Source organism: Amphibalanus amphitrite, unplaced genomic scaffold, assembly GCF_019059575.1.
Source record: "Amphibalanus amphitrite isolate SeventyFive unplaced genomic scaffold, NRLGWU_Aamphi_draft 000325F_arrow, whole genome shotgun sequence".
NCBI lineage: Eukaryota > Metazoa > Arthropoda > Thecostraca > Balanomorpha > Balanidae > Amphibalanus > Amphibalanus amphitrite.
The window spans coordinates 135,650-156,876 of record NW_024881820.1 but is presented as its reverse complement, the minus strand read 5'-3'; the positions used below and the strand labels follow the sequence as shown (position 1 = coordinate 156,876).

Here is a 21,227-nt window from a genome sequence, read left to right as displayed (position 1 = left end):
AAAATACCGTTGCTCATTCTAGTTCTCAATCTGGTCGAAACCTTATGTTTACAATTCGATTCTAAGCACGTGTGTGTGGGTCGTGTTGTATTTCAATTTGGCAGGGGGCGCAGGGGGGTTTGTGGAAGTGGAGATGAGATGGTATTTTTCAGCGTTTTCGGTGAGATAGACGTTTTTAGCTTCTTCCAGGTTTTGCTTGCTGTGACTGAGCGTCATTAGCCAGGACAAGTCGAAATGGGCGATTGTCAACAAATCAGCAATGCCAACTCAAACTCAGGGCAGTGCAAGTCAAAGTTGAAGTGCAATGCCTCCAACGCCTTTAGCATAACAATTCAAATTACTGCGTGCATCAGTAGCGGCGGAACACCTTCAATTAAGGGGGGCACTGCCAACTTTTGGTCCCATTCTTTCCATGCAGCACCTATGTTCGGCTAATGTTAAAATGACAAAATCAAAGGGGCACAGTGCCCTGGTGTCCCCGTTCCGCCTCCTATGGCGTGCATGAAGAATCTGAATGCCTTTTTCGAATAATTTGTCATACTGTTTAATCCTATACCAAATTTTACTCAATATTTCTTATTGTGCTATTTATATTTCAAGACATATAGATATGTACAGTTAAGTGGCCTAGTTAATTTGAGACGAGCCATTAGGAAATTAAAATTTGTACCTACTGTGGAGTGGAGTAAACATTCAAGTTAGCACAGGTACCAGCTCACCAGACACTAAAGCCTGGCATGACCATACCCACTCACTGATATTATCTGGACTGCTCTGTACTGGAACATGAGACACATTTTCCATTGGAAAGTTTGTGAAAATCAAAGAAATAATAGCAAATCAAAATACACTTAGGTACCTATGCACAAAATGAAAATGTGTTTTGTGTTCAATGGAAAAATGAAATTACAGAAAAGAAAGTAGTACTGGAACTGTCTGACAACATGCTTTCAGCATGGAGAGAAATTATTTTAAACAATAAGGTGACTTTCATAATTCATTATCAATAAATTAAATATGATGCAGCTGGAAACTATCAAGCACACTAATTTACAAAATGCATATTATGAATATGAATATGAATAATAAATTGGCAACATGGACTATATTGTAACCACTGCTATTATGCTAACTGTGCCTATGCATATCAATATGGGAAACAAAAGGGAGCACTGATATAATGCAGCTCAAATTAACCTCTTGGTTGCACACTTTGAGCCAGAAGAGAAAAACTACTGCTAAGTTCTTGGAGAAAATTGAATTTCCTTATCATATGTTATGAGGCATCAAAAAGGTATGATGCTTGGATCTGTTAATATTTTAGAATAAATTTGTATTACTGATTGTCAAGTCTGACATTATCTTCCTTTTTCACAGGTTTTACTGTCCCCCAGAAGTCATGAACATGCAGCCTTCTGTGTTAAAAGAGGGCATTCTCTACCATCTGGACTATCCAGTGGTATTTAGTTCTATGGTGGATGTCTGGGGATGCTCCAGATGGTCCCTGGAAGAGTGGGCCTCTTTCTTTGGAGACAAGCAGCTGAGTTTGAGAATAGGCAAGCAGGAGGAAAATGTAAGTGTTGCTTTTATGGCATGCTATCATAGACTTACATGCTTGTTTGGAGTAAAACTGCTATAGAATCGAATCTTGTAAATGTTAGGGACTTTGTGTTTGTAAAGCTTTTATTTTAGGAGTACTTAATTCAACTTTGCAATACTTGAGCCAAATCCCCTTCCTCAGGCATAGGTATTGGGTTTTCATACCCTGTGGTCTGCTGAAGTGTAGCAAGTCCATTGCTCACACCCTCTATCCCTCCTCTCCCTACCGACGCCTAGCTGACCTATCCAGTACATTGTGTATGCCACACTTCCCTCAGGCAGCCGGTCCTCAATGGGAGACAGAGAACGTCACCGTCTCTGCCACGGTACGTCAGTTGCTGGACTGGGCGGCCGGCAGACCCGGCAAGAGGCGCCTCTCGCAGGACGAGCCGTCACCCCTGGCCTCCTACCGACCGCACACACACTGGGCCTACTACGCCTACAAACACATACCACAGGAGTTCGGCGATAGTCCGTACGCGGCCGCGAAACTTGTGAGTAGAACATGGAGTGTTATGTTTTTTTTTTTTGTCGCAAATGACAATGAGTGTTTTAGTGCGAATGCCTAAGTAGGATTCCTTAAAGGGACCCTCCCACCTTAACATTAGTTTTGAGTTGAGATAGCCAAGTTTGCGGCCAGGCTCAGAAACCACCATTTATCCTGGTCGCAACCCCCGCAGCTTTTGGTGTTCAAGAAATTTCTTCCCTTTACTTGCAGGGTGGGACCAGCGTGGTCTCTATCTCTTAACCATTACGGGAATCTGATGACGTCATCAGGCTTTCGAACGTCCGTTAAATGTTTGACTAAAACGTTTTGTAGCACGCTGTGGTATATGCTGCTTTGCGCGCAACAAATGCCGCACTTTCAAATAAAGTCGCTAGGAACAGCGGAGATCCCAAAAAGTAAACAAAAGTAAAAGTCTAATATCTCTAAAACCGGTGAATATTTTTCGATGAAATTTGTAAGATATTCGTTTTTGCTCTTTCTGAACCGAGCGACATCACTTTCATGCCAATTCATTAACTTTTTTTAAGGTGGGACCGAGGGTCCCTTTAAACGGTTCATGCGCATGTTTGTGGCAACTTGTACTCAAGAATTTACAGCAATGTTTCTATATGGATCAACACATTGTCATGTGGGTATCTAACCATTGTCTGCATACTTAACGAGAACATTTGAGCATCCATAATAAAGTGAGCACACTTCATTCCTTCATTCATTCATTCATTCATTCATTCGTATTGAGAGTACTTGTATGAAATTCCACGATATAAATATCAAAAACAGTGAAATGTATGGCTATTGTAACTTTTTTGCTATTTTTATCGTGGACTTTCATTGAGGTACTCTCAATACAATACTTGTACAGATTAAAATTGCATTCATTCATTCATTCATTCATTTTATGATCGCTGCCAGGGTATCGACTGGAGTATGTTCGGCTTCCCTGGCCGGGGTGCAGAACAGAGCACGCTGTGGCTGGGGACGCCCGGAGCTCACACACTCTGCCATCGCGACACATACGGCCTGAACCTGGTGACCCAGCTGGTCGGCAGGTCAGTAACTCAGATTAGGCAGGTCAGGCCTCAGGCAGGTCAGTACGGCCTGAACCTGGTGACCCAGCTGGTCGGCAGGTCAGTGCAGTCGGTTGAATGAATGAATGAATGAATGAATGAATGAATGAATGAATGAATGAATGAATGAATGAATGAATGAATAATTAAGTCCATCACTCCATGAACAAACGAATGAATAAATCAATGAATGAATGAATGAATGAATGAATGAATGAATGAATGAATGAATGAATGAATGAACGAATAAACAAATGAATGAATTAGTGAATGAATGAATGAGAAGCGCCGTTAAGCTTTGTTACGAAATTTATGCACACTTCTTTTCTGTCGTGTTTTATTCTTCCGTTGGGGAAGTGGCTCATGCTTTCACGTAGTGTTGTGCTTCCTATTTGCCTTGATACGAAAGTAACTCCTTTCAATCTTCATAGCATTCAACCTTACTCCCGTCGTTTCCTCCTTACCGTACAGGAAGCGGTGGACGCTGTTCCCGCCTTCGGATGGACCCCGACTGTATCCCACCCGGGTGCCTTACGAGGAGTCGACTGTATTCAGCGCCGCCAACCTGCGACGACCCGACTTCAACAAGTTTCCAGGTCAGGAAGCAGGGCAAAACTCAACGCCATGGAACGGGTCAGACCTGAAGCCCTAACTTGTCATCAGTCCTAACTCCTAATAACTAATGAGAGATAGATGGCGCACTGATCTGAGGTCCTGTCAGGCTTTTTTTTGCGCACAAGAATGTTTTATGGTTTTGCTCAGTGTTTCTTATCTTATCTTTCTCTTATATTCATCGAAGATGTATTCCTGAATTCTGCTTCTCGGTTTCCTTGACTGGGTGATGTGTCTTGAAAATACTTCTTTGAATGCTAGCATCAGCGTACTGCCTGTCTCTGGACGCCAATTGTTTTCTGGAGCCAATTTGTTGATCGGACTCCGACCATATCACTTGCTCCGGAATGGTAGCTTTTGACACGGCATCACTTTGTGACCGGACCTGTCCACAGACCTGGTGTCAACACGACCTCATATCGTGGAGCTGACGGCCGGTGAGACACTGCTGGTGCCGCGACACTGGTGGCACCTGGTGGAGAACCTGGAAACCTCCGTGTCCATCAACACTTGGATAGAACTGGTGAGTCTGGCTGTTTGTCGACTTGAGCCATAGGCGGCGGAACGGGGAACGGGGAGGGCACCGGGGCACCGTGCCCCCCTTTGATTTTGGCATTTTAACATTAGCCCTATGGGCGTTGCATGGAAAGAATGGGACCAAAAGTCGGCAGTGCCCCCCCCCCCCTTAATTGAAGGTGTTCCGCCGCTACTGACTTGAGCAAGATGACTTCGGCCCGAAGGTGGTGCGTTGTGGTTACAAAGTAATGGGTTTGAACTTTGGAGTATCACTTTTGTATGATATTTCAGTTAAGCTCATTTTGTCATAGGTAAGACCTGTTGTTTTTTATTTGCACAGTACCTGGGCTCAGTTCAGCACCAACTTCTTTAAAAAATCGTCAATCTCGAGTTGCAGCAGCAGCATCGCTGTGTGGTTTTTATCGCAAAGCCATGTTTTGCCCGCATTTTTAGCACCCCATTCCACCTCTCGTACCTGAACCTGCGATTTTACATACTTGACTGACATTTTGCCTTGACTGATCCCGGCAGCCGTGTGATGCCGAGGCCAGGCTCCAGGAGGCCCTGGTCCGAACCATGGTGGCCCGCCTGCCCGCGGACGCCGCCTCCGCCAGGCTGCTGCTCAACGACCCGCTGGAGGTAGGAGAGGCGCAAAGCGGGCCACCTCCACCTCTCAGCGGATTGGGAGCATGGAGCTGTAGGTGTGAAATTATTTCAACATTTTTCCGAGCGTGTCTCTATATGTAATGATCAGGGGATTGTGATTTGTGGGTGGTCATCATGGCCGAGATTGAAATAACCCGCCACGTCTCTCTCGAATAATTCATGTGGGCTATAAGTCGACCACCGTCTCAATGATCGCCGGCCATGCATGTTTACTTAGTAAACGGAAAAGGCCTGTGCGACTATAGACCTCAGCAACCGACTCGGGTTATTCCCCTCCCGTCCGAGGTATTGGATGAGAGGAATGATTGATGTTGACCAATAATACGTCCGTCGGTGACCATGCAGCGTGCGGGCACCACATCCATCCTCCCACCCTCCCGCGGCCGGACCCTCCTATCGACCCACCCTCGCTACTCTCTCCTCTGCTCTCGCCGCTCTGTCTACTCTGCTCTACTATTTGTTGATTGGGGCTTTGGGGTGTGCCGACTACTGAGCTCACTTGCGCCCATCTCTCTGCGCCTTCATTGCTCTCTCAGTCCCCCCTCCTGATTGATCTGTCCTCTCTCTCTCTCTCTCTCTCTCTCTCTCTCTCTCTCTCTCTCTCTCTCTCTCTCTCTCTCTCTCTCTCTCTCTCTCTCTCTCTCTCTCTCTCTCTCTCTCTCTCTCTCTCTCTCTCTCTCTCTCTCTCTCTCTCTCTCTCTCTCTCTCTCTCTCTCTCTCTCTCTCTCTCTCTCTCTCTCTCTCTCTCTCTCTCTCTCTCTCTCTCTCTCTCTCCTCTCTCCTCTCTCCTCTCTCCTCTCTCCTCTCTCCTCTCTCCTCTCTCCTCTCTCCTCTCTCCTCTCTCCTCTCTCCTCTCTCCTCTCTCCTCTCTCCTCTCTCCTCTCTCCTCTCTCCTCTCTCCTCTCTCCTCTCTCCTCTCTCCTCTCTCCTCTCTCCTCTCTCCTCTCTCCTCTCTCCTCTCTCCTCTCTCCTCTCTCCTCTCTCTGTCTGTCTGTCTCGCTCTCGCTCTCGCTCTCGCTCTCGCTCTCTCTCTCTCTCTCTCTCTCTCTCTCGTCTCTGACCTCACCGCTCTCTCCCCCGCAGGAGTGCTGGCCGCTGGACGCCTGTCTCTCCGCGCTCCAGCAGTCCGCGGCCGCCCTCAGCCTCCCTCCAGCACCGACCCCGCCGAGGGACCGGCGCGCCTTCTGGGCGACATACCGCGCCTGGCCGGGTAACCGCCGAGTGCCGGCCTGTCCACCCACCGCTCTGCTGCGGCCAGAGGTACAGACAGCACAGACAGCCAGTGCGGCCAGCTCGCCCGATCCAGTGGTATCCCCGCGGTTAGGGTCACCCGAGTCGGCAGCCTCCCCTCCGGCGGGGCTGGGGGTCAGAGAGGTGTACCTGGCCCTGGCGGAGGCGGTGACTGACCCGCAGACGATGGCAGCAGCGGCAGAGGCGTTCAAACGCGCGCTGAGGAGAAGAGGTGGGGTGCAGATACTGTGACGGAGAGGGAGAGTAAAGGGAGGGGCCCGTGATATTTGATCTCTTCTGTGAAATGTCTGTGAGGACTGAGGTGTACTCTTTTATTGATGGTGCAACTACAGACTGTTGCACCGACGTAGTGGTACTCAAGTATGTGCAAGATCTTTTATGCGAATGTTTTTGTGACCAATAGTATTGTCATGATAAGGACACTGCACTTCTTACGACATATCTGTATTTTGCGAATAAGACATGCTAGAAAGTTCAGCGTCTCGCTTTCTCGATCCGCCTCGGCTAATTATATTTTTACAAAACGTCTCCTCGTAACTCACTAAATGGCGAATGGTTCAATTAATGGGTGGCGTCATATCATCTCACGCCCTCTGCGCAAACCATCTGGTACATGTAACAACGCGAGCGGCGGGCGAAGGCCACATAGAACTCCCCCCCCCCCCCCCCACGCAGGCAGCTGCTGCGTGGATGTGACGACCCCGAGAGCATAGTAACAGCGCAGTCAAACAAGTCATGTATCAAAACCCGGCGAGGGAGACCAGTCCCACCGCCCGTCACTGCGTGTAACATGGGCCGGCACGGCGCCACCGGCCGTCAAACCGTACAACATAAGTAGATATTGGTTCCTCTACAGCAAGTAAACAAAAATCTTCCGAAGGAACGTCGGCTCCCAGTGGGTGCCGGATATCGGAGTCTCTAAACCCGCGGCAGTCAAATAGAACAACCCTCCCCCAATCATTCCTCAGTCGTCACTGTCTCGACCACTGGCGATACGTTTTGTACACTATCTAGGGCAAGTGCACCGGGCTTCATATCCTACAACCACCCTAAAACGCATCATCACATCGCTTCAGCTTCTCAGAGGCCCTCTTTATGCAAAACCGTTGTCATCAACCGACATCCCTGGTGCCTTTTAGCGACAACCTCCTCGGCGTGAGCACCCCTGCTTTTTGTCCAATGTAACTCGCGCTTTCCTTTCCGGGCTAATCACGCAGCTGTATTGCCCTAATACATAACTCCACCATGGATTAGGTATTCCTGGATCGGACACTCTGCCGATTTTCCGACCACCCGGCGGCGGCGGCGGATTTCCCGACGGCGAGGGCGCTGGCGCCATTTTAGCATTGCGGGCTATGGGCGGAGCGTGTCTTTTTGTATACTTTTGTCGTTTATTACTTACCTATAACCGATTTTGATGAAAATTTTTGTGAACCAGGTAGAATAGGAATTGAGGAATGTCATGGAAATATTCTTTTCCCAGTTTTGATTTAAGAAGTTGCTTAAATTCTGCTGACAAGTGAGGGTTCGTGATTACAGCCGAAGAGCCAATGTTGGAATAAAGTTAAGTTTTATGCGATAACATGAAAGTAAGTTGATATTTGTATTAAATCATCAATAGGAGCTTGTTTGACTGCCGAGGAACGATGATATTTGATGATAAATTGCATCGGCAAGTCAAGAATACCGGCTCAGTTTATGGGCATCACGTAATGATTCCGTATGTGATAGTGACTAAATGGAGCCATAATGATTATAAGAAAGGACTAAAAATTATGTCTAAAGTGTCTGAAATTGTGTCTTATGAGCTAAAGTTCGCTAATTTCGCCCTCAATTACCGCGTTTTTAGCACGCAAGCCGGTGTGGCGGCCGCCGGCGCACTCGCCGCCGATGTTTCGGAGCTCCGCCACCAGGGCGGCCGCTTGGTCGCCGGCGCTAGTGTTGGGGAATAGGGAGTGTCCTATCCAGGAATACTTCATCCATGACTCCACCGAGCGTGTCCTGCAGAATCCAAGCACGTCCTGCGCCGTGTGCCGATCATCCACCACGCTTTCTCCGCCAGACACACTACCGGTCACCCGCGGGAGCGGTCCCTAAGACTTGGCCAGTCGCAGGACTTCAACAGACGGCACTACCGGTCACGAAGGGCGGTCCCTAGGACTTGGCCAGTCGCAGAACGTGCAGTATAACCTCATCCACCGTCTGGCTGTTGAGCAGCGTCTTCACGGCGTTGTCGTCGATCACCACCGTGAACAACAGCTTCGCGTTCTCCCTGGGGACGTTAGAGAGAGGTGGGCGATCAGTTAGATATATGGAAAGATAATATTCTACACCGTAACATGTAACAAGGTCTTCTGCTTAGATTATCAGCTGCCATCTTATAAAGCATCACAACCACCATTTACCCATATCCCTCCCACCAACCCACAGCACCAGCATCCAGCATCCCCTCTGCCCCTTCCCCGCCGAATGTAAACTTTATATTTTCCCATATCATATTTTCCCTCTGCCATTCTTTCCACACTTCCACCTACCTGAGTCTGTCCGGGTAGGAGAGGGTCGGGTCGTCGATATGCGCGTGGCCGCAGCGCCTGATGACCGACTCTAGGACCTGCTCCACCGGCTGGTCGGGGTGGCCGAACGCCTGCAGCGTCGCCTCGTCCACCAGTAAGGAGAGGAGCTCACGGAGCGCCTCGCCCAGCGCGCGCTCCGACAGAGTGCCCTTGGAGCGGACCTCGAGCTCGTCTGCCGCCAGCTGGTCCCGGCGACCTGGCGGAGGGAGACAGGGTTAGAGACGGAGAGCGGGATCAACTGGTCCCGGCGATAGGGCTAGTCGCCGAAAACAGGGACACATGGAGATTCAGCCGGCCCGGAATGTTTTTCTCCTTGCTCATATCTGATGATATGTCATTTTTAGATAATACGTGGGCCCGTCAAAATATAAATCAGACCTTTCATAAGGAGCTGTAGTGTTAACTTTCACTTCAAACGGAACCCAGATATCAGGAAAACGAGGAAAAAGACCCTGCTGCAACTGTCCACTCACCAACGGCCTCGAGCGAGCTGAGCTGCTGTTGGATCTTCTTTTTCTCGGCCTCGGCCATTATCTGGTCGAGCATCTCCCGGTGTTTTTTCCGCATGTGACGGAGCAGGCAGTCCTGTCGGATGAACGCCCGGCCGCACTCCTCGCAGGAGCGGGGAGGCTCCTGAGAGGGTGAGAGAACAGTCAATCCGGATGTTTAATATTCCTGGTGCTAAGTTCTAAAAAGCAAAAAAAAAGTGCACCGTTCTAAATTCGAAGCATGAGGAAGGGCGCTAGCAAGACCATAAGTACATATTTTCCCAATGCCCAAAAAATGCAACCAGCTTGCTACATAACTCATCAATCATCTTGTAAAAGTTCAGGGTAATCATTCACTATAACTTGACCTGTAGAAAGATGTGCAATTTATTTCGTTCCTAACCCCAGCGACTCTCACCTTCGTGTGCGTCAGTAAATGTATTTTCAGCGACGGTTTGATGGCGAACGTCTTCTCGCAGATGGGGCAGCGATGTACCCTGCTACCCTGGTGCAGCACGGAGTGTCGCGCCAGATCCTCCTTCCGAACGAACGTTTTGTCGCAGGACTCGCACTCGAAGCCCTTCTTGCCCTCGTGCACGTACTCTACGTGCAGCCTGCGATGGAATGGGACGGTCGGCGTGAGGTGAGGGTGTGAGGTAGGTAGGGGTGACAGCTGGCAGGAGGGAGGGGCGTGTCGGTTGCCGACAGAACCGTCAGTCATTGATGACATTGATATGGAGGAGGGGGGGGGGGGGGGTAAGCAAAACAAGCAGGCGTCAACGTAATTCCGAGTAGATTGGCGAAAACAACCCATAGTCCCATACGTTACAAAAACTACGAAATTCATAACATGGATATTGGATAATCATACGATGCCAAGATGTCATCCACATATCATAGCTCGATCGAGAGTTGAGCAATACGCGAGCTACTGAACACGGTAGCATGGAATTCAAAATCAAAGGTCACAATGGTGCAAACCATGGCGGTTATAAAACATACAAGTCCCTCAGCAAAACGTCAACAAAACGCTCAAAACACGCCCTTCCCGTAGACCACTGCGACTCACCGTAGCCGGACCTTCCTATTGAAGCTGCGGTCACAGTGCGGACACTTAAAGCCGCCCTGGCCCGTGTGGTGGAAGATGTGACTCTTGAGCTGCGACGCCTGGATGAAACTCTTGCCGCAGTACTGGCACGTGTGCGGTTTGACGCCCGTGTGCGTACGAACGTGCCGGTTCAGAGTCTCTTTAGCCGAGAAGCGCGTGCCGCAGTGCTTGCACTCGTACGGCTTCTCTCCGGTGTGGATCCGACGGTGTTTCTTGTAGGAGCCGATGGAGGGGAAGTTCTTGTCGCAGAAGTCGCACTGGTACGGCCGCTCACCGGTGTGGGTCCGCAGGTGCACCTGTAACGGAGAACGGTCGGTGGGCGGCACCCGCAGCGAAACAGTTCGTACGGAGTATGCGAAAGCATAGTCATGGTCGAAGAACCATTACGTACCACAATGATTTCGTTGTAGCAGGATCTATGATGAGACGGGAGAACCGCGAAGATCCGATAAAGTAAACGAATAAATATGCGCCACAAAAAAAACAGCAGTCTACCAGAGTACAGGGTGGAAAACTGTGAATCGTGAGGGGCCGCTGTCCTGTATCAAGTTGCACTCAGAGTGGCCACCTGGGCTCACCTGCAGTAGCGTAGAGCCGTAGAACTGCTTCTCGCAGTACTGGCAGGTGTAGCACTTTTTGCGGCGCACCTGGCCGGCGTGCGCGCGCAGGTGCTCCCTCAGGTTGTCCTTGCGGGTGAACATCTTGCCACACACCTGGAGGGACAGACGGTGATGAGAGGGGGCTGGTCAAAGGGCGGCACGAAGGATCGATGGATGACAGTGAGGGGGTAGTGCAGGCTATTGCCAGTGCAGGAAAATCATGCATTAATCGGGCCGTTGAAGTCATCGCTGAAATCAAGGTGTGGGTGCAGTGTGTGGCAGGAAGCTTTCGTCAAAATAAGGCTTAAAAACTTGGACTTTAACTTTAAGAGCAGGACAGTTGCCTACGCATCACGCAAAAGAAGGGAGCTTTTGAGCTCGACCAGATTCAGAAAAGAACAGATCCGTAAATTGGCAGGGAGACAACCCAAATGACAAATGGTAAATGCCAAGAAAAAAAAAACATTGAGCAGAACAGTCAACAAGCTGATAGACTCGTAACACAACCATGCATTAGCGAGATACTGACCCTACCTCGTTTTCCGCGCCACCAATGGCGGGCTCCTTGCAGCAATAAATGATCACGAATTCAGCATCAGTCATTATGACAACCGATTGCAGTTTAGTAGCTAGCAGAATAACATTGTATTGAGTTAATTACGTGCTCATTGCTGAGAAGTTATTTGAAATGAGTCGATAGTATAAAGCGAGCACTGGCCAAAACGAAAGACGCAGTACGCAGCCTCCTCGTGAAACAGTCGGTAGTCCGCCCAATGCCCAAAATGAGCCGTGACTAATCTTCAAAAATTGCCCCCGGAACCCATCCGTTCTGACAGCACTATTGGCCAGCATTGCCCTGACGACCACTCCATCCACCGACCTGGCACGGGTAGGCGGCCTTGGGTTTGCCGTCACAGCCCGTCTGCATCACATGCCGGTCCAGGTGGTACTTCCGACTGAAGTGCTTGTTACACATCTGAAAAACACACGCCAATATTTAGCTACACGAACCTCACTGGAAGGCAAAAGTACCCTCACATAACCGATAAAAATATTACGGGAGAAGGAAGTTACGGGTGAGAATATCACGGCAAGTAGTAGTTTTATGTTGATATGGATGCCCGAAAAGTACTCATTGGTAGTACAACGCCAACCAAATAACTGATCCTCATGCGGCTCCCGTTTCCACTAGCCATGCACAACAAACGTATCCCTTAGCTCAGGTAACCCTTCCTCTCTCACTGTCACATCATACCCTTCCCCCCTCCCCAGACACCCACCTCGCAGGTGTAGGGTTTCAGTCCGGTATGGGTGTACATGTGTCTGGCCAGGGTGCCCTTGTCAGCACAGCGCGCGCCGCACTGCGGACACTGGTGTACGTCTCCCTGGTGGTGGATCACCCGCTTGTGGCGGTCCACCGACGACTTCAGGCGGAACGTCTTCAGACAGTCGGGTACGTCACATAGGAACTCGCCGCCCTGTGGGGAAAGTAGCAATGGGTCAGTTGATAGGGCATGAGGTCTTTAGAGAATCTCGCTGTCCTGCAGAGCAGACACTAGACACGTTAAGTAGCGCAGGTCTAATCGGAGAATAAACATCGCACAAGTCGATAAAATACTAGCATACCGTAAACCAGAGCAACTTTGGTCCATCGGTGCAACTTTGGTCCACCATGGAAAAGATACTTTGCTGATTTTTTTAAAAATCCATCGTAATATTTGGGACATTTTTTCATGCAGGCAATTTAGCCCAATATGCGCCCTAACTATGTGTGAACAGACCTGCTTTTGTTGTGTGACCTTGACAGCAGCAGAATTTTTATAATAAAAGCCTTGATTTTGGCGCAAAAAAACAGAAGTTGCTAGGATGATGTAAGGAGCGGAACTGGTAAGAACTGGAGCGACACTGACTATCTACACAGTAAGTACATGAGTTCTCCAAAGGCTTAGAGGAAGAAAACCCCCATTTTCTTTTTATGGTCATTTTTTAGGGGTGGTGGTCAAAGTTGCAAGCACTTTTTCCGTCAAAATGCTACAACTTTGGTCCACCAGGAAATCATTCTTAGGAAGCTTCTCATCACTATAGCATACTTTTTTCGTCATTTATGACAGTCGATGCTGGAAGTTATTGATGTTGATAGTCGATTGGTTATGCTGCTGCGTCTATATTTCATTTTTAGCCCTCCAAATCCAGATTATTTCCCAGCCTGTTGTATTCCATACCTATCCAATATGATTTTGGCACGGATCATATTAGATCAATATGATCCAATATGATCCGTGCCATGGAGCAGTTTGGTAATAGGTTTAAGTGGCCTAGGCATGATGATATTCTTACCTACTCATTCAGCGATGTCACCCGCAAGCTCCAGCCTCCCATCCCGGTTGGCACCCGTGGACAATTCACCTTCATTTGTTAGAGAACTGTCAAGTGACTTCTGAAGGTGCTGAGTTTTGTGGTTCTTACTCAGCCGCTCATTTAAAAGCCAGAGTGCTCATGTGATTTTACTCCATCCAAAGCCCGGAACAGCCGTTCACTGTGAATCTGTTGCCCCATTGTAAACCAGTGTTTCTGTGATTGTTTTCAGCCAGTTGAAGTCCTGGTGTGCCAGGATATTTTTTAAAAGAACTTATGTGGACCAAAGATGCTCTGTAAAATACCATTTTATTCGTTAGCATTGAATAAAATAGGATTATAATCAGTGGTACAAAGTTGTAAACCCCTCTACAACTTTGACCACTTGTTCAATAAAAAAAAAATAACTCAAGATGCTAGCATTCTTTTACTCTAGAGCAAACTGTTGACAAAGGTTGTAGCTTCCACCTTGCAAAAAACTAGCCAGATTGGACAACAATTAAAAAAGATATTCAACAAAAACCTAAAAAGTGGTACAAAGTTGCTCTGGTTTACGGTAACGAATCATTCCGACATACCCAAACTAACAAAGAAAGTCACAGGCCACCGCAACCATAGGTCTCACTCTCCACCTACAAACGATTCGGCCACAGCCGATCCACTCCCATCACTACATAGTAGCACGACTGACCTTGTGTGCAGTCTCGATGCTCTCGCCGCAGCAGTGGCACTTGTCGGCCGATATGTGCTCCAGCAGACGGTTCACCTTCTCCAGCATCTCATCTGGAACGGACAGCGGGCACGGTCAGGTGGCGACACGGCTGCCACCTACCGGTCGACGGTGGAACTACTGGGTCGGAGACGGCCAGCCCGGGGTCACGCAGTGCGACATTCATAGATTTATTGCTACTAAATTAGGTATGTTGAAGGAGAGGTCAAAACATTGCTCGCACTATAAGAGATCGAATGACAATCTCGATAAGTAATAAAATTGTTAGGCGTTACTGTATGAATTGAGTGCATGAAACGAACCAAACTCTAATCATCGTAAGTAACGCAGCACACTGTCTTCCTGTAACTGACCTGTGATGGTGCCCTTGAGTTTGATGTTGTGCTCGATGAGGACGCGCACCTGCTCCGGGTCGTCCGAGAGCAGGATCTCGCCCTGCTCCAGCACGCGCATCGGCGGCCTCAGGTCCACCGGGATGGGCGCCGGCTCCGATTTTAGCAGCGTCATTGAGCTGTATGGCTCCACAGTGGCAGGGCCTTCCAAATCAGCAAGGGAGAGGGGACGCGGAGGTCAAGGTCACGCGATCAGAGGGCGCGGTAGATAAGGTCAGAAGCACATAAGATCTCTATGGGAAGCACGTTAAATACCACCGATGAAAACAGATAAAACAGACACCACAGGCCCCCCATGAACAAACATTACCCCTGGCCCGAACAGCATCCCTCTGATTTACCTGTGAAATCATTGTAGCCTCCGTCGCCGCTGGAGGGACCTGCCACGGCGGTGACCGGCACAGGGGACGGCTCCCGTCGGGCCACCGGCATCAGCGTAATGTCTGCGAGACGGGACAAACAGCGCAGGGTTAGCGGAATACCGGGAGACCTCAGTCGGGAGACGGCGAACTGAGGCACGTAGTCAACAAAGTCAACACTAATAACAGATGCAGAGGAAATAATAAATAAATGAACCGACAAATCAACCGATAAATAAACCGTTTAATTGGATAAGCATTTCAGCACACGACTGTTGTTACCATAAGTACGAATGCATTATATATCGAATGTGCTCAACGATACGCGATCCCAGTGATCCACATCTCCATGCTCTCCTTCCCCCAGACCACACCCCTCTCTCTTCCCTCTCCCACCTGGCAGCGGCTCATCTTCACAGGCGGGCATCTGGAGCTGATCCTCGGACACTGGCACGGCCACCACCGAGCTCGATTCCATCGGCGCCACGTCCTCGAAGATCTCCGCCATCTTGCTGACAATGTCGTCCTTGCGCTTCTGGGAGGCCAGCCGCTCGCTGTTTCGCTTGGGAGGCGAGTCGGTGATGTCGGTCGGAGTGATGGTCAGCTCTCCCGTGTCTCGGACGATGCGCCGCGGGTTGCTCTTGGTCGGCGCCATGGTGGCTCGCCGGTGGTCGCTGTGGGCAGGGAAAACAGAGTTGGTCATGGTAGAGTCATGGCTTATGGTGTTTGAGAAATGTAGGATTTATAGCCTATTATAAGCTCAAAGGGTTGCTGTTGCTGCTGAAGTCAGACTGTGGGATTGATCAATTCATAAGTTCAGAATCCTTACAAAGTGTGAACCAAAGTTCACCATGCCTAGAAGCCTAAACTGTGGCCAACATAAGCAGATGAAAACTAATTCTGCTTCACTGTAATATGCAGAGGGATGACCAACTAGCAATGACAGCTGACAAGGCAAAGTAGGTACTGATTTAGGACCAGTTGAGACAATCCATAATTGTCAAGGTAGGTGACAGACAGAGATCCAATGCTTGGCTTGGGCACCTGGTTTGGAGATTATGACAGATACCTAGGAAGCTGTGGATTATAAAGCATTGAGCACGGGCGTAGGAACGTCATGAAAAGTGGGTGGGCCACCCTGTCAAGGGGCCTCCTTTTCCAGGGGGCCTCCTATTTTCAGGGGCCTCCAACTTTTGCCTCGTCCTGCTGGCTGCTTTCAAGTATGACCTCCAAATCTAGCTTCTGAGCTCGGGCAGATGTACCCAGGGGCGTAACCGCTTAAAGGTAGTGTGCCACCTTTGAAAGATTTCCCATTTTATTTTTCCTAGGATAAGAAGCTTCTGTTTTTACCTAATATCGCAAAAAAATCAAAAATGGGCCTGGAATAGTGCCTTTTTCGCCTAAAAGTTTATCGGTTTTTCGATATGTATAACAACGGTAGTGGGCTGATCTGCAAACAGGCGTCGGCAACAATCGCGAATGCGGCGCACATGTGACAATAAGCAAAGGTCATTATAGAGTTACGACGTACGGGAATGAGTTATCAGCTGTCTTATCGTAGACAACACAGTGTCGAGCCTTAAACTGTAAGCCTGTATTGGTATTGTTTCTTTTATTTGGCTGTCTAACATTATTTATGGTTTGAAATATGATTTTATGTAAAATAATTGATATGAAAAAGCCGTCTCTTAAGTTATGACCCCATTGCACCACACGCAAGTGGCAGAAATGACAATGATCAGCTGACGCATTTTTCTTGGCCGAAGTCAGAGCGCGCGGCCCGACGCACCACAAAGTATGAGCAGAAGCCGCGCCCAAAGCCAGGGCCCCGGTAACGTGAGGTAGCGGAGTCGGGGCAGCGTGCGCTGACCCAAGCCGGGGCCGCAGCTTTGGGCGCGGTCTACCGCATCCCCGCGGGCAGCCCCGGGCTATCACATGACACCGGGAGGACGCGCGGCCCCGGCTTGGGTCAGCGCACGCTGCCCCGACTCGGCTACCTCACGTTACCGGGGCCCTGGCTTTGGGCGCGGTCTACCGCACCACCTAACAGGCGTGTTCGAAACCGCAGGAGATGATGATGAACGGGTTTATCGAAACTTGATTGGATGAGCATATCGGTAATAGCGATTTCAGTGTGTGCATTTATTGTTCATAGTGGTGTGAAATGTGGTTGGGGTACGACCGACAACCCGTCGGGGCGAATTTCGCACTGGGGTACTCAAAATGTGAAGAATTTAAGACGTTTCCATGAGTTTTGAAGGTATGGATAAGTTCTAAAAATCCGGTTCTCCTTATCTGGGCCATTAACTCCATACGGTCCAGGAAAGCTGGCACACTACCTTTAAGCGAACAGTGCGGAAAGTCCGCGCACCATTTTTAAAACTTATTCCCCCTCCGATTTTTTTAAGAATCTATTTGCCGCAAACGGCGCATGACCCCTGAAAACCCTTACACAAATGTCTTCCTCGTTTCCCAGGTGCCCCCATTAGCTTCATAGGCGCCCTCTTTGGCATATAAGCGCCCTGTGTATAGTCATCAGAGACATCCCTATGTGTCCCACAGTCGCCCCGTTGTCGCATACAATGTGCGCTTATCATAGACGTCTCTCTTTTATGGACACTTGAAGGCGCCTCTCTTTGCCATGCCGGCGCTCCTGTTTCTTATGAATGCACCCCAAGGCCCCATGGCATTGATCAATTGCAGTCTGCAGATCTCTATTGCATGTGGACGCCCATATATGTAGGCTTCAGAGGCGCCCCTCATTCGCATTGAGGCGCCCCTATGGGCTTCATAGGCGCCCCTCTATTGCACGTAGGTGCCCTACTGTCTCAGAACCGCTCCCCTTTGGCATGCAGACGCCCATCTTTCGTACGGAGGAGGCGCTGTGGTTCTTAGAGATTAGACTTAGAGGTGCTCCCAGACGCAGATGGGGCTCTCGGAGTCGACAGTGTGGGACCTTCAGTCGCTGATGGGTGCCCGCCAGATGTGGACCCTCGGAGACGCCGGTATGGGGCCTTCAGAGATGCCGGTATGTGGCCTTTAGAGACACCGGTGTGGAACCCTCAGATACTTCAGTGTGAAGCTCTTACAATTGCTGGTGTGGAGCTATGAATGCACTGGCTTAAATCGCTCAGAGGCCGGTACATGGACATTAGAGCTCAGTGAGAGCTTGTGTGGTGCCTTCAGTGGCCTTGTGGAGCCGTTAGACATCAACATGGTGCTCTCAGGAGCCGGTGAGTCCTCGGAGTCACTGCGGGCCTTCAGAGCTCCGAGATACTGGTGTGGGGCCCTCAGAGGTGTCGGTGTGGGTCCTTCAAATGTACCTATAGAGCCTTGAGATGCACAGGTGTGGTGGCCCACAGAGGCGCCGGTGTGGGGCCCCAGAGCCACCGATATAGGGCCCTAAGAGACACTAGTATGACCCTCAAAGGCGCCGCTGTGTGGCGCTCATAAACACTGGCGTGGAGCCATCACAGGCGGGTGGAGCCGTTAGAGGCCGGAAAGGGCCCTTAGATGCCTACAAGGAGCCTTCAGAAGCCGGCGTGGCATCCTTATGGGGATAAGCGTGTCTACTTAGGAGCCCTTGGGGTGCTCTCATGAGCTCTGTGGGGCCCTACCGAGCCGTAATATAGCCACGGCCAGTTGCCGCCGCATGGCTCTTCGGACTATCATTCTCAGGGGCCTCATCTGCCTAGTTTGAATAGAAGGGCCTCTCAGACCATCAGTCTCATGGGCCTTCTCTGGCTAGTATAAATAGAAGGGCCTGTTAGACCATCAATCCTAGGGGCCTCCTCTGGTTAGTATAAATAGAAGAGCCTCTCAGACCATTAATCTCAGGGGGCTCCTGTGGACAGTATAAATAAAAGGGCCTCTCAGACCATCAGTCTCGGGGGCCTCCCTAGAAAAGTGTAAATGTGGATAGAGGGCCCCCTCAGATTCATTAGGAGTGGACCTCTCTGACTATCAGTCTCAGGGGCCTCTTGTGGCCAGTATGAATATAAGAGCCTCTCAGACCATCGGTCTCAGGGGCCTCTTCTGACTAGTGTGGATAGAGGGCCCTCCCAGACCACCGCTTTCAGGGGCCTCCAGTGGCCAGTTATATGAACAGAAGGGCCTCACAGCCATCAGCTTCAGGGGCCTCTTCTGACTGGTGTGAATATGAGGGCCTCTCATACCATCAGTCTCAGGGGCCTCCTCTGCCTAGTGTGAATGTAAGGGCTTCCCAGGCCATCAGTCTCAGGGGACTCTTCTGACTGGTGCCGGATTGAGGGACCTCCTAGACCGAAAGTTTTGGGGGTCTCCTCTGGCCAGTATGAATAGAAGGGCCTCTCAGTCCATCAGTCTCATGGGCCTCTTCTGCCTGGTGTGATTATAAGGGCCTCTCAGGTCATCAGTCTCAGGGGCCTCCTCTGACTACAGTGTAGATGGATAGGCCTCCCAGACCATCAATCTCAGGGGCCTCATCTGACTATTGAGGATAGAGGGGCCTCCTCTGACTAGTGAGGGTAGGGGGCCTCGGCTAGACCGCCAGTGTCAGGGGCCTATTCTGACTAGTGTGGATGGAGGGGCCTCCCAGACCACCAGTCTCAGACATCTGACTAGTGTGGATAGAGGGGCCTCCCAGACTGCCAGTGTCAGGGGCCTCCCCAGACCAGTGTGGATATTGGGGCCTCCTCAGATCCACTAGGGCCTCTCAGGCCATCAGTCTCAGGGGCTTCGACTGACAAGTATGAACAGAGGGCCTCCTTGGATCCATCACGGCCCCTTGGAGTCCGTGCGTGGGGATTCGTGGAACTTATTTTTACGGAGTTTGTTTATTCTGGAAGGTGACGACGTCCTCTCAAATCGAGACGAGGGGCCTCGAGTAAAAAGTGGGTGGGCCAAAACACATGGTTGGCCCCCCCACCTCGAAAAGTGGGTGGGCACTTGCCCACCTGGCCCCCCCTGTTCCTACGCCTATGGCATTGAGATTTGAGAACTTGCTGCTATATTTTATAGTTGCAGCCTGCAAGTGCATCATGAATGCACCATGAAAACAAGAAAAATAGCTACATAGGACAAACTACTTAACCAGTCTCCACACCAAACTACCTACCAAAAATGTATTTTCTAAAATATAAAAACACTCCTACAAAATGGAAAGTTGTGGATATTCAAAACAAATCAACAAACATATTAAAATAAGCATTACTTAGCAAATAGGAATATTAAAAAACTTACCAACTAGGCATAGACACATTGACAAATAAAATATGATGTAGGAAAGAGAAGAAAAACATTTCAATTTTGATATACCAACAATACCTTTTGAGAGTTAGGTATTCACTTTCCGCCCACCTGTGATTGACGGCATGCACTGCAGTATCTAGCATGCAATTTAGAATAAGCACAGCAATAATGAATATTTATTTTATGCTAATGGAATCCGGCCAAAATAATGCAACATAATATAACTACCTTTCTATAAACATCAAATCTACACAGCAATGATGCAAGCCATTTCTAGCTTATGAGAACTTAAATGGCTTTGCTTATTAGGTCATGCCAACATGGCATGGAATGCTGAAATTGCATGCAACATGAACAAGTAAAACGAAAAAGATGATTAAATGGCATGCCTACAAGGTTGGCATAGCAAACTATCTATATAAAAGAACGTAAGAGAAAGGAACCGTTAACTATCGCGCCACGTTCGTCGCACCTAATGTAGCCGCGGTTTTACTCAAAACAAACAAGCAAAAACATCTGAAAACTCAATCAAAACACTCACCTTTGAACCACCTGTCGAGTTCCGCCTCAACAAAGTTGAATTCGCGGCCGATCCCGCCGGGCGCCGGCACGTTTAGCAACCCCTCCCAAAATGGAGCCTACTGCACCGCACAGCCATCTTGTAATGCGGCTCAGACGCCACGCACGGGGTTGCTGCGTCGTCGGCGGGCGGCCGGCCGCTAGAGGGCGCCACCGGACGGAGCGGCGCCCCCGGCACCGGGGAAAGGACCGAGGACGGACGCCGAGCCTCGGGCGCTATTCAAGGGCCTCGGGATAAACTGGAATGCGGAAACCGGGCGGTGGGACGGGAGGAGGATAGCGGATCGGATCTGGAAACTGAGTGAAACCGAACGGCAGAGCCGCTCGGGACGCCTACCGGGAACGGAAAAGGGTCGACCCCTGAAGGCACAAATGCCCCGAAAATAAGTGTAACATGAGTTCGCTTAGATATTCGAACAACATAGAACGAACATATCGTCTTCGGTCAGGTCATGATCTTGATGTTAGGTTAAGCTTGCATTGGATGCCCTATAATGACCTCTGATTTGCCGCGAATTAAAAATGCTTGAAAATTCTCAAATACCTATTATTAGACGGCTAGCCGGACACAATAAACAATGCCGTATGCTGCTTAT

General features: G+C 49.6%; 2 protein-coding genes across 5 annotated transcripts; one reads left to right on the top strand and one right to left on the bottom strand.

Moving 5' to 3' along the window:
- Positions 1-67: 67 nt before the first annotated feature.
- Positions 68-6,696, top strand: LOC122388507 (HSPB1-associated protein 1 homolog). Of its 4 annotated transcripts, none has more exons than XM_043379665.1 (8): positions 68-160; positions 1,378-1,573; positions 1,878-2,093; positions 3,020-3,156; positions 3,646-3,770; positions 4,182-4,309; positions 4,834-4,941; positions 6,052-6,696. In XM_043379665.1, exons 2-8 carry the CDS (start codon positions 1,400-1,402, stop codon positions 6,448-6,450), a joined length of 1,287 nt encoding a protein of 428 aa, XP_043235600.1. In that variant the 5' UTR covers positions 68-160; positions 1,378-1,399; the 3' UTR covers positions 6,451-6,696. The 4 variants fall into 4 exon arrangements, with proteins under 4 accessions (XP_043235600.1, XP_043235602.1, XP_043235599.1 ...); XM_043379667.1 differs by having other exon boundaries at positions 83-160; positions 4,834-5,003; XM_043379664.1 differs by having other exon boundaries at positions 89-141.
- Positions 6,648-20,768, bottom strand: LOC122388506 (zinc finger protein 567-like). The gene is made up of 13 exons (XM_043379662.1): positions 20,594-20,768; positions 15,220-15,497; positions 14,806-14,907; positions 14,426-14,608; positions 14,034-14,125; positions 12,268-12,465; positions 11,868-11,963; positions 10,967-11,101; positions 10,350-10,684; positions 9,699-9,894; positions 9,266-9,425; positions 8,754-8,988; positions 6,648-8,491 (listed from the first exon to the last, which is right to left on the bottom strand). The coding sequence occupies exons 2-13, from the start codon at positions 15,476-15,478 to the stop codon at positions 8,374-8,376; spliced, it is 2,109 nt and encodes a 702-aa protein (XP_043235597.1). The 5' UTR covers positions 15,479-15,497; positions 20,594-20,768; the 3' UTR covers positions 6,648-8,373.
- Between the last annotated feature and the right edge of the window lie 459 nt (positions 20,769-21,227).